The sequence below is a fragment of the Gopherus evgoodei genome, chromosome 24 (assembly GCF_007399415.2).
Source record: "Gopherus evgoodei ecotype Sinaloan lineage chromosome 24, rGopEvg1_v1.p, whole genome shotgun sequence".
Taxonomy (NCBI): Eukaryota; Metazoa; Chordata; order Testudines; family Testudinidae; genus Gopherus; species Gopherus evgoodei.
The window spans coordinates 10,685,850-10,698,507 of record NC_044345.1 but is presented as its reverse complement, the minus strand read 5'-3'; the positions used below and the strand labels follow the sequence as shown (position 1 = coordinate 10,698,507).

The 12,658-nt window shown below is 47.9% G+C and overlaps 1 protein-coding gene across 5 annotated transcripts in view; it reads right to left on the bottom strand.

Moving 5' to 3' along the window:
- The window catches only part of LOC115639479 (NACHT, LRR and PYD domains-containing protein 3-like), a 32,505-nt gene that overhangs the window by 12,304 nt on the left and 7,543 nt on the right, over window positions 1-12,658 (bottom strand). The window contains exons 1-4 of one of the 5 annotated variants that reach the window (XM_030542311.1): window positions 6,847-7,159; window positions 3,959-3,996; window positions 1,351-1,417; window positions 815-981 (exon numbers count right to left, since the gene is read on the bottom strand). In XM_030542311.1, the coding sequence (XP_030398171.1) occupies window positions 815-981; window positions 1,351-1,384 (201 nt within the window). In that variant the 5' untranslated portion in view covers window positions 1,385-1,417; window positions 3,959-3,996; window positions 6,847-7,159. The other 4 variants (XM_030542309.1, XM_030542310.1, XM_030542313.1 and 1 more) reach the window with 4 other exon arrangements.

The following is a 12,658-nucleotide window of genomic DNA, read 5'->3' as shown; positions in this document are numbered from 1 at the left end:
TCTGAAAAGTGACCAACCCAGTACCTGGCCCCTGGGTAGAAGGGCAGTGAAAGGCTCTGCCAGGGCAGCGTGGGCTGGTGGGGAAGTAAAAATGGTGGCATTTTGTTGTTGTGGCAGAGATCTGGGTTCATGTCTGACTCCCCGTTGCATTTAGTCCCCAGATCAATGCAGATTGGGGGCTGTGCTGCATTTTCATTCCCAGAAGAGGTCAGGGGCAAATATCGTTCTTAACAATGCCTTTTCCTTGCCAGCTCCAAGTGTAATTAAGAGTTATCTTTGTTCCCTGCACACCTGGATCTAGAGACGTCTGACAGGTGGATGCAGAGGGGCCTAGAACAGAGGGACAGGCTGAGCGCCCTCCAGAGTCCAAAATCTCAGTGGGGAACATTGGCACTTCCTCACGCCTGGAGGTATTTGAAAGCTGAAAAGTGCTGGACAATGCAGAGTCCCACCAGCCAGGGAACAGTCCAGAACAAGAGAGCTCAAAAAAGGCAATATGAAGTGTGTGCCGGGGGGGGGGGGGTGTGATTAAAATTAACAATGAATTATAATAATGATGAACTAGGGGGCAGATCTCTGTCACTCAGCTTGGGTGCTCACTTCTACACTGTATTTACCTTTCCCACGGTTTCTGGTATCTGTTGTTATATCTCCCTGGACCTCATGACCAGCATTAGCTTCTTTCTGTCACTAGCAAGGGACCAGGTCTCCATGGGGAGAGCTCTAAGGTCCTAGAATGCCTGAGGCCTTTAGAATTCAGCTCCAGCAGCATGAGCCTGGCTTTCTGCAGGTCAATGAGTGGTGCCGTCCGTACCTGGGCCTGCTGAGCAGTGATGATGTGTCTGCTGGTGAGTTCCTGCAGCACAGTGAAAATGTCGTTCTCAAGGACGTAGACCAGGTCAGGGCGGAAGTGCTCGCTCAGCCTCTTCAGCTCCCCAGATGTATAATTATCCATGTGTTTTCTGAAGGCTACAATATTATCTGTGGAGACCAGCATTTAGACAGTATGGCACTTATAGCTTGGCGTGGCCTCATATCACTCACTGATAACTGGCACCCTTATCTGAGACATCACAGCTACTCCAGATGCAGCCTGTACCAGAAGGTTGCATTTTAAGGAATCGTATAGGAGCACAGACCATGAGGGAGTTCACAGCAACTCCAGTGCCAGCCTCTCCCTGCAGGAGGCGCTGTAGGGAATGGAGCAGGAGCAGGGCTGTTATAATGTCAGCACTGTTCTAGTCCCCCCCTCTCCCAGGCATGGGGCAGGCTCTAGCTGCGGCATTGAGCTTTACTGCAGGAGCAGTGCTGCTTTGCTCATGAAGCAAGGAGCCCATAGATCACACTCACCTTTGCTCACCACAGCCCATTGGTTGGAAGCCATTTTATTCACTCTGCTCTTGCGTTGTTGAGAAGTCTAGGGAGAGGGGAAAGTACATCACACAGAGGCAGGGAATGACACTTCCATCTCCAGTTTAACAGCTCAGCATGAGGGGGGAGCAGCCATATCTACAGCTGGGTCATTTTGCACTTAAATCTGGAGGAGGGGAAGAATAGCTTAGTGGTTTGAGCATTAGCTTGCTAAACCCAGAGTTATGAGTTCAGTTATTGAGGGGGCCCCTTAGGTATCTAAAGCAAAAATCAGTACTTGGTCCTGCTAGCGAAGGCAGGGGGCTGGACTCAATGACCTTCCAGTTCTAGGAGATAGGTATAGCTCCAATTATTATTAATTTAGCCTCTGTTTTGTATGAAAATGTGTATCTACTTCAGCCTTTCAGTTCCTAGTCTCAGAATAAAGCTTGGATTGTCTGAGGACTTTCAAGGAAATCTGTTAATTAGTTTCTGAGTTCTATTCAGTTTTTTAAAAGTCTGCAGATAAGGCCTGGTTTTCTTTCACATTAAGGCCCCTGCACATCACTCTGGCACACATTACAGTTTATACCTAACCTCTGTAAGGTGTTTGACTTGGTACCACACAACATTTTGATTAAAAACTAGAATGATATAAAATTAAATGGATTAAAAGCTGGCTAACTGATAAGTCTCAAAATATAACATTAAACAGGGGGAGAGATAGCTTGGTGGTTTGAGCATTGGCCTGCTTAAACCCAGAGTTATGAGTTCAGTCCTTGAGAGGGGCCATTTAGGGATCTGGGGCAAAAATCTTTCCAGGTTGGTATACAGTCCTATTGTGATGGCAGGGGACTGGACTCCATGACCTTTCAAGGTCCCTTCCAGGTCTATAAAATAGGTATATATCTCCATAAATTAAATTATTATTATTAGGAGATAATCAAGTCAGCGGTTCCAGTAGGATCCCACAGGGATCAGTTCTTGGCCCTACAATATTTCATATTTTTATCAATGACCTGAAAGAAACCATAAAATCATCCAGTTCTAGTGCCCACAATTCAAGTAGGATGTTGATAAATTGGAGGGGGTTCAGAGAAAAGTCACAAAAATGATTAAAGGATTCAAAAACTTGCCTTACAGTGATAGACTCAAAGAGCTCAATGTATTCAGCATAACACAGAGAATGCTTATGGGAGATTGATCACAGTCTATAAGTGTCTACATGGGGGACAAATATTTAATAACAGACTCTCAGTCTAGCAGAGAAAGGTCGAGCACAGGGATTCTCAAACTTCCTTGCACTGCAACGCCCTTCTGACAACAAAATTACTACATGACCCCAGGAGGGGGAACCCAAGTCTGAGCTTGCCTGAGCCACGCTGCACAAGGTGGGTGGGCCAAAGCCAAAGCCCAAGTGCTTCAGCCCCGGGCAGGGGGCCTGTAATCTGAGCCGGTCTCAGGCCTCAGCGCCAGGTGGCATGGCTCGGGCTTCGGCCCGGCCAGCGGGTCCCAACAAGGCTAACACTAGCCCCGGTTACCCCACTAAAATGGAGTCATGACCCACTTTGGGGTCCCAACCCACAGTTTGGGAACCTCTGGCTAACACAGTCCGACGGCTGGAAGTTGAAGCTGGACATCTTCAGGCTGGATATAAGGTGTACATTTTTAAGAGTGCGGGTAATTAACTCCTGGAACGATTTACCCAAGGTCATGGTGGATTCTCCATCACTGGCCATTTTTAAATCAAGATTGGATGTTTTTCTCAAAGCTCTAGGAGGTCTCTGGCCTGTGTCATCCAGGAAGTCAGACTAGATGACAATGGTGCCCTCTGGCCTCGGAATCTATGCCTGAGTCCCAGAGTTTTACTGCTGTTGTGTAACCCTCTGGCAAACTGTGAGTTGTTTTCCTGTCTAGTGACTACTAGGATAAACGCCTACTTTATGGCTCCCATCCCAAGGACTGGAGATCTCCCAGAGGGGCTGGAGGCCACAGAAAGTGAGCTACAGATGGCTTGCCAAGAGAAATAACAACTGGCTGCAGGAGAAATAGAAGTTGGCCACCCAGGAGACAAAAGGCCTCCTGATCCTGATGCTCAGGGAGCGTGAGGGAGAAATAGAGACTCTGAGCGCGGAGCCCTCGCCAACGCTGAGAGAAAGAGGGGGTTCCCCAGACTGTGCTGGTGACGGTCAGAATTGTGAAACTGGCATTCAGAACTGTGGAGAACCCTCTCCGTTATATGTGAATTTAGATGGAGTGTGTTTGCGTAATGTACTGGGGGAATGTTTTGTTTTGGAAAGGAGGGAAATCAGTGTTGCCAACTCCACGAACCAGGAAGTCACCAGACAAACCCTGAAAAATTCTTAGATGTAGCTGTCAAAAATGTTACTGAACAAAGTTTACAGAGAATTATATCCAGAGAATGCAACAGAGAATTTTATATATATATATATATATATATATATATATATATATATATATATATATATATATACACGCGCACACACCACGCACATAGATACCAGGCGAGTATAGTCACAAAAATCATTCACAAGCATCTCAATAGTGTTAATAAAATCCATTCCATGCTTTTCTAAAGTATTCCAACCTTCTTGTGTACTCAGGTACTGACCAGCTGCTTCAGGCCTTGGGAGAGAACACGACAAACCATCACAGCTTTGTGCATGACAAACTGGAGGACTACCAACAAAAGGTCGACACGGCAACCCGAGATCTCTTATATCACCGAAACTAGCAGACTGCGTGGCCTGACGGGGCTGGAGTCCAAGGGCAGCTCCAGGCCCCAGCATGCCAAGCACGTGCTTGGGGCGGCATGCCACGGGGGGCACTTTGTCGGTCACCGGGAGGGCAGCAGACAGGCAGCCTTTGGCGGCATGCCTGCGGAGGGTCTGCTGGTTCCGTGGCTTCGGTGGACCTCCCGCAGGCATGCCTGCGGAGGGTCCGCTGGTCCCGCGGCTTTGGTGGAGCTGCGGGACCAGCGGACCTTCCGCATGCACGCCTGCGGGAGGTCCACCGGAGCCGCGGGGCTGGCGACCGGCAGAGTGGCCCCTGTGGCATGATGCCGTGCTTGGGGTGGTGAAATGTCTACAGCCACCCCTGCTGGAGTCCCAGCACCCGGGAGAGCCTGCAATGTTCTAAAATCATTGACAAGCAGCTCGATAGCGTTATTAAAATTCATTCCATGGTCTTCTTACTACATTCTGCTGCACACCAGCAGCAACTGCACCAGGACACTGTTATCATCAGGAGGGCGCCCTCTGCTAATTGGGAAGGAAACTGCAGCCCTCTGCGTATTGAAAAGGGTGCTCTGTACACTGCAACCCAGGCAAGTTGGAGTTGGTTAATTTCAGCCGGCTCTTGCCAGCCTGGATTCAGGGCCGGCTCCAGGGGTTTTACCGTCCCAAGCAGCCAAAACAAAAAAAAAAGCCGCAATTGCAATCTGCAGCAATTCAGCGGGAGGTCCTTCGCTTCCAGCGAGAGTGAGGGACCCTCCGCCAAATTGCAGCCGAATACCCGAATGTGCCGCCCTGCTCCGGAGTGGCCGCCCCAAGCACCTGCTTGCTAAGCTGGTGGCTGGAGCCGGCCCTGCCTGGATTTGAGCCAACAGGTTAGTGAAAGGGAGAGTCCAGAGCCAGGGGGAGGAGGGCATTCGCCTGGCCTGAGCTCAGCGCTGCAGGGAGCAAAGAAAGTAGATTTAAAAACAAAAATCCACTAGCCAGACCCCTTCCGCCCGCTTCCAGGGTTTCATTTCTGAAAACAGCTGGGCAGCTAACCCCAGGCCAAGCCAGGGGAAGGAGTAACGGGGAACTGAAATCAAGCTAGCTCCACCTTTGATCCTGTAGTAAGGGCTTCGTTCCTGGAGGAACAGTGTCCCCTGCCCCATTAGGGCACATAGCCCTGTCTCATCCCACCACACCTTCCATCCGTGCGGCTCTCCTCGCTGGCTAATCTGCCTCCCCTGGCCAGCCTGCTGTATTAGCTGGGCTTTCCCTGCATGACAGGGTGTGCTACCTACTACAGAGCAGAGAAAAAAAACATTTGGGTAAAAACAAGCCCAGGCTAATGTGCTGCTCTCTCCAAAGTGTGCCTGGCTTTAGCAAAGTATTTAATTAGCCTCCATGAACTTCTTTTCCTCGCCTGCAAATTATAGTGATCTCGGCCCAAGAAGCCCTGGAATTCGATTCCTTCCAAGGACATGCTCAATTGAGACGTAATAACATTGACTTAGTGTGCAGCAGAATGTAGTAAGAAGAGCACAGAATGGATTTTGTTAACACTATTGAGCTGCTTGTGAATGATTCTGTGACTATACATATTGGTGATTTCTTTCTCTGAATGTCACTGTAATTGGCAGTGAAAGTTGCTAGATTTGTCACTGGTCACTTTGACACTTATTTTCTCGCTAGGAAAACCAAAAAGGTCACTAAATCTAGTGACAAAGTAGCAAAATTGGAAACACTACGGGGCTGCGCTGCCCACCCAATGCTCAGACCATGCCACCCGGCTGCCCGGTGCTTCGGGGCTGGGGGCACTGCAGCCACACCACCCGGCCACCTAGCACTCTGGGGCTGGCTGGCTGGTGCACCGGGGTGGGGGCACTGCTGCCACACCACCTGTCCACCTGGAGCTGGGGCCAGGGGCAGTAGTGGGGGTGCTCTAGGCTCCTGCGGGATAGAGGGGGAAGAAGGGGAGGGGGCCTTGGGCAGAAGGAGAGGGGCCAGGGACTAGCCTCCCCCCAATGGGCAGGTCACAGGCCACCCATGACCTGAGGGGCCAGCCAGCTCCAGTTAAAAGCACCATTACACTGGAATGAAGGGTTTCTGTGTGTGGACTGGGCTCAGATTAGGGGCAGCACTTGAGTTATAGCTCACGTGAACTCCGCACCACAGCCAAACCCTGAGGCTGAGCACAGCAGGTGGGAGATTTAGTCAGTGTGCAGAAAGAAGACCCAGCCTACATCAGCCCCCAAAGCTGCAGGGCTTATCTTTCAAGAAAGCAGCTTCATGCATGAGCACGTGAACCAGCTCAACAGGCCACAGCCTCTGGCAGCGAAAACTGAGCTGCTCACTTCCAGGGGTCATTGGATCAGCTGTGCAGAAACTGCAGCCTTCCTGTTACGAGACCAAAGTCAGCCCTGGTACAAGCAGGTGACTTCAGCGGGCTCCAGCTGTTTACCACGGGGCTGGATGTAGGTCTGAGCCCCTGTGGAGAACCCTGAGGCACGTCCTGGGGAACAGGCTCCTTGGCTGAGCTCTTGCCAAGATCTCTGACCCCTCGTGGAATGGAAAAGCCAAAGACACGCACACACCAGGAGCTGCCCTCTGCAGAGCCTCCTCCTGATCCCTCACTTTCATTTTCATTCTGCTTCATACCCAGAAAGCTGCAGTTTGGGGAGATTCTGCCTCTCTCCTCTGATCCCAGCGCTCCCGCTTGGGCAGGGTGGTGGGAAGAGCCCTAGGAAATCCTGTCACTTACTTTACAGGTGCAGCATCATCTGCAGCAGATGCCTCTGGCCCTGCACCGTCTGGGTTGCCGGTGTAGTGTATTAAAGTGCTCTCCGGACTCCTGTCTCTAGCAGGAAGGAAGGCCTGGAGGAGGAAAGCCCCGCCTCTATGCACACACACACTGCACGATTTTTGAGTCATGTGGAGTCAAACAGGGCTCCTAAAGTGAGGGGGCGGCTGCCAGCCAGGCTGGAGGAGACTGGGCTCAATCACATCTTTAGGGTGAAAGGACAAAGCCAACCCACTAGGACTGGAAAGATCCCATTGTGACCACGGTGGGATAGAGGGGACAGTGATACCTCCTGGACACCGCAACCTGGCCATCTCACTGCAGAATGAGTACAGCAGGGGCACCAACAGGGCAAGCTGCCCCACCGCACGCACGCTGCCCCAAGAGGGGTCATCCTCTTTGATCCTTTCAGGCTGCTAATGCTGCCAGCCAAGGGTGCCAACTGCTTCCAGTCGCAGGGTGGTTTGAGTCAAGTGGGTCCCCTAGGAACTGGACTGAGAACCACAAACTCATTGCACTCAGGACGACTCAGAGACCCATTGTGTAGGCATCCCTAAGAGAAGGAGAACAGGTGTCAGAGGCTGCATTTATCAAACAGCCCAGAACCGCCATGTCCGCACTGCTAGCAGCAAGGAGAGGAGGTAGCAGCCAGATGGAAGCTGACAAGGGATTCCTTGGTGCACTGTGGTCACTTTCTGCTGGCATGGATGGAAATGCAAAGAAAATCTACAGGAAACCTACAGGCTTCCTCAGGCAGTGCAATTGACATAGCAGTGCTGCAGCCCTCCCATCCTGCAGGTGTCCCCAGGATGGAGGCAGGAAGGTGGTGGTCAGGGTATCCCTGGGGGGCTCTTGCAGCCAGGTCACAAGCTAGGAAAGCTGGTAGTGCTGCTCTATTCTGTGCTGGGGGCCAAATGGACTCCTGGCAGCACCAGGAGACACAAGCCATCCCTCCTCTATCCCTGAGCAGAGCTCAGCACCTACCCAGGGGTTCATACATCCCTGCCTCCCAGATACATGTAGGCACCTCGCATGCGATCTGCAAAAGCATTCAGCTCCAGATCCACAAAGGCATCTAACACCCATTGATTTCTATGGAAGTTAGGAATCTAAATACCTTCATCGACCTGGTGCTCTCGCTTGACCTAACTCTCTGCTCCCAGGGAAATAGTAAAACTTGCATTGACTTAAACTGGAACAGAGTCAAGCCAATACTGAGCACTTTTGGAAATCCTGTCCCTTTGCGTATTCCCACAGGACTTCCCCGGATACCTCAGTTGATTATGGGGCGGATGCCCAGCTCCTCCTGTCAGCACTTTGGCCATAGCAAATGTTCTCTGCCACCAGCATTTGCACTATTTCCTCACAAATCTCCTCTGTTTGGAGTTTGTTTTAGTTATTGAATTAAGAAAAAAAAAGTGGGTTTGTACCCTTTTTTGCTTCTTTCTGGTGCCTGAAGAAGGCCTGTTGGGGTGAAGGGGGCAGCTCTGTCTGGTGTTTACCATGGAATGCCCAAAATATCAAATCTGAGCTTCCCTGGTTTTGCTGGAGGACTCCTTGGAGGACCCAGAAATGTGTGTTGGGAGCTTTCATAGAACGCATGTTGACCCTTTAGGACTCTGCCAACTGTTCATCAGGTGTTTGCGTCCATGCTCTGGGAAGCTGTGCTGATGCCCACAATGCAACGATCCAACAGCGGATGAAAGGAGCCCTGTGCAGGGATACGGCATAGGTGTTCCCCTGCTAAACGATCTGCAGTGATTTGCACCATTACAAGGGCATATGGAGCAACCAACATATACATACAACTGAAGTGCCTGTGTAACCCACACATCTTCTGGGTGTGGCGTTCTGTCCCAGCCAGTGGTTTCGCCAGGAACTGAAATGTGGGGAGGGGGTCGAATTTAGAGGTGGGTGTCAGGACCAATGAGATATATAAAAGAGATATGAATAAAGTAAATGTTTTGTTCGGATAATGCAAATATAACATAAGGCTAATGTTAGTTACACAAAACACATAACAGATCTAGATTTCTAAAAACATATAAAAAAATTTAAAATGTATATAATTTAAATTGACTTTCAAAAGTTTTGAAAAGTATTGACTTTAGTCTATAAGGTGCCACAGGACTCTTTTTTGAAAAGTAAGCCCTCATGGGATAAGAGGGAAGTCCTCTCATGGATCAGTAACAGGTTAAAAGATGGGAAACAAAGGCTAGGAATAAATGATCAGTTTTCAGAATGGAGAGAGAGAAATAGTGGTAACCTGAGGTGTCGGTACTGGGACCAGTACTGTTCAACATACTCATAAATGATCTGGAAAAATGGGTAAACAGTGAGGTAACAAAATTTGCAGATGATACAAAACTATTCAAGCTAGTTCAGTCCCAGGCAGAAAGCGAAATGCTACAAAGGGATCTGGGTGACTGGGCAACAAAAATGACAGATGAAATTCAATGTTGATAAATGCAAAGTAATGCACATTGGAAAACAATCTCAACTATACATACAAAATGAATGAGTCTGAATTAGCTAATACTCAAGAAAGACCTTGTGGATAGTTCTCTGAAAACATCCACTCAATGTGCAGCGGCAGTGAATGATTCCCAATATTCTGTTTGCTTTTTTAAAAAGAACAGGAGGACTTATGGCACCTTAGAGACTAACACATTTATTTGAGCATAAGCTTTTGTGGGCTCCAGCCCCCTTCATCGGATGCAGCCCACAAAAGCTTTTGCTCAAATAAATGTTAGTCTCTAAGGTGCTACAAGTACTCCCGTTCTTTTTGCAGATACAGACTAACACGGCTGCTACTCTGAAACCTTTGCTTTTTTAAGAAAGGGATAGAAAATAAGACAGAAAATATTATATTGCCTCTATATAAATCCATGGTACGTGTACACCTTGAATACTGTGTGCAGATCTGGTCACCCCATCCCAAAAAAGATATATTGGAAATGGAAAAGGTACAGAGATGGGCAACTAAAATGGTCAGGGGTATGAAACAGGTGGAGAAATTAAAATGACTGGGAATTTTCAGCTTAGAAAAGGGACGACTAAGGGGGGATATGATAGAGGTCTATAAAATCTTGACTGGCGTGAAGAAAGTGAATAAGGAAATGTTCTTTAATCCTTCACATAACACAAGAACTAGCAGTCACACAATGAAATTAATAGGCAGCAGGTTTTTAAAAACCAAAAGGAAGTGCTTCTTCACACATCATAAAGTCAACCCGTGGAACTCTTTGCCAGGGGATGCTGTGAAGACCAAAACTATAACAGGATTATAAAAAGAACTAGATAAATTCCTGGAGAACAGGTCCATCAGTGGCTATGAGCCAGGATGGGGATGGATGCAATACCATGCTCTGAGTGTCCTTAGCCTGTTTGCCAGAAGCTGGGAATGGGCAACAGGGGACGAATCACTTGATGATTACCTGTTCTGTTCATTCCCTCTGAAGCACCTAGCCTTGACCACTGTTGGAAGACAAGATACTGGGCTATATGACCATTGATCCGACCCAGTATGACCATTCTTATGTAAAAATTAATTATAAACATAAAAATGTTTAGTACAGAAACTCCCCAACATAATGACCTCCCAAGATAGCAACAATGTGAGATAACAACCTTGGCAAATAATGCATTTAAAAATCTTGGCCTGCTAGGAAACATAAAAGTTTCCATTCCCAGTCACAAATCTAGCATTCTGGAGCAAAGTCACTAAAATATAGTCCAACAAACAAATGTTTATTTAATGTGCCCCTCACTTTTCCCTCCACCGCACCCCACTCCCCAGTGTTGTCTTTGGTCAGTGAAAACTCAGAGTTCAGAGGTGCATTCACGTGAGTACACCTCCCACGTGGGAGGCAAGAAGGCACCTTGCTCGTTCCTCCAGCTGCTCATTGTTCGCTCTGGCCATGGCTGTTCGTTGTGCCACCATTCACTCCACCACTCTATTGCCAATGGCCTTGTGCAGTCTCCTGCTGCCACCTGCCACTGTGATCTCTGTGAGTTGGTCTCTTGAGGTTCCACCCAGCAACCAGTGATTTCAGCTGAGCTCTCAGTGGGGGAACCTCGCTGCTAGCGCAGTCTGGGCTGTCTTTTACACAAAAACACTGTACCCACAGGAACACTGTCCCCTGGCAGGACTAAGCACTTAGACCTGATTATCAGTGATTTCAGCTGCAATGGTCACTTAACAGAACAAAAGACTATCTATGGAGCCTAATCAGCTCTGTCTTTAAACAGTGGAGAGGGACAGGTCCCCACACTCTCTTTTGATGCCCTCAATCAGAACAGGCTAAATACAGTTCTACTGCCCTTTACTCATACAATAAGAACAACAACATTTCATTCCCCCCAACCCCCGCATTCAAGTGATTTGTAACCCAACCCCAGCCAAAATCTATCACTTGGGCAACACAGCTCTGTTTGCTGGATACCTAGGTAGATTAGGCGTGAATGTAAATATAATCTGGTCCTGAAGCCTTTTCCCCCAGTCCCCAGCTCATCACTAGCTGTCAGGGAGAGCTCATTTAGACTTTGCTTACAAATCATCATTTGAAATTATTAGGTTGGCCAACATCACTGAAATGAATGCACTGATATTGTCATAAAAAACAACAGCTGTATAAGGGAGGTAGTCTATGTTCATACTTTTCAAATCTATGATACTTTCAGACACACATATTTTATCATACACTGTATAGGCTTTTAAAGTGTGTATTAATGTTTCAATTTCAATTGAAATTTCCAAACAGTCACTAAATTGGCATGTTTTAGAGTAGCAGCCATGTTAGTCTGTATCCGCAAAAAGAACAGGAGTACTTGTGGCACCTTAGAGACTAACAAATGTATTTGAGCATAAGCTTTCGTGGGCCTACTTCATTGGATGCATAGAATGGAACATATAGTGAGGAGATATATATACATACAGAGAACATGAAAAGGTGGGAGTTGTCCAACCAACTCTAAGAGGCTAATTAATTAAGAAGCATTATTGTCAGCAGGAGAAAAAAAAAACTTTTGTAGTTATAATCAAGATAGCCCATTTAAGGTAGTTTGACAAGAAGGTGTGAGGATACTTAACATGGGGAAATCGATTCAATGAGTGTAATGGCTCAGCCATTCCCAGTCTCTGTTCAAGCCTAAATTGACTGTATCTAGTTTGCATATTAATTCAAGTTCAGCAGTTTCTAGTTGGAGTCTGTTTTTGAAGCTTTTCTGTTGCAAAATTGCCACAATGGCCAGAGAGGCTGAAGTGTTCTCCTACTGGTTTTTGAATGTTATGATTCCTGATGTCAGATTTGTGTCCATTTATTCTTTTGCGTAGAGACTGTCCAGTCTGGCCAATGTACATGGCAGAGGGGCATTGCTGGCACATGATGGCATATATCACATTGGTAGATGCACAGGTGGACGAGCCCCTGATGGCGTGGCTGATGTGATTAGATCCTATTATGGTGTCACTTGAATAGATATGTGCACAGAGTTGGCATCTGGCTTTGTTGCAAGGATAGGTTCCTGGGTTACTGTTTTTGTTGTGTTGTGTGTGGTTGCTGGTGAATATTTGCTTCAGGTTGGGAGGCTGTCTGTAAGCAAGGACAGGCCTGTCTCCCAAGATCTGGGAGAGTGAGGGATCATCTTTCAGGATAGGTTGTAGATCTTTGATGATGCAGTGGTGAGGTTTTAGTTTGAGGATGAAGGTAACGGCTAGTGGCGTTCTGTTATTTTCTCTGTTGGGCCTGTCTTGCAGTAGGTGACTTCTGGG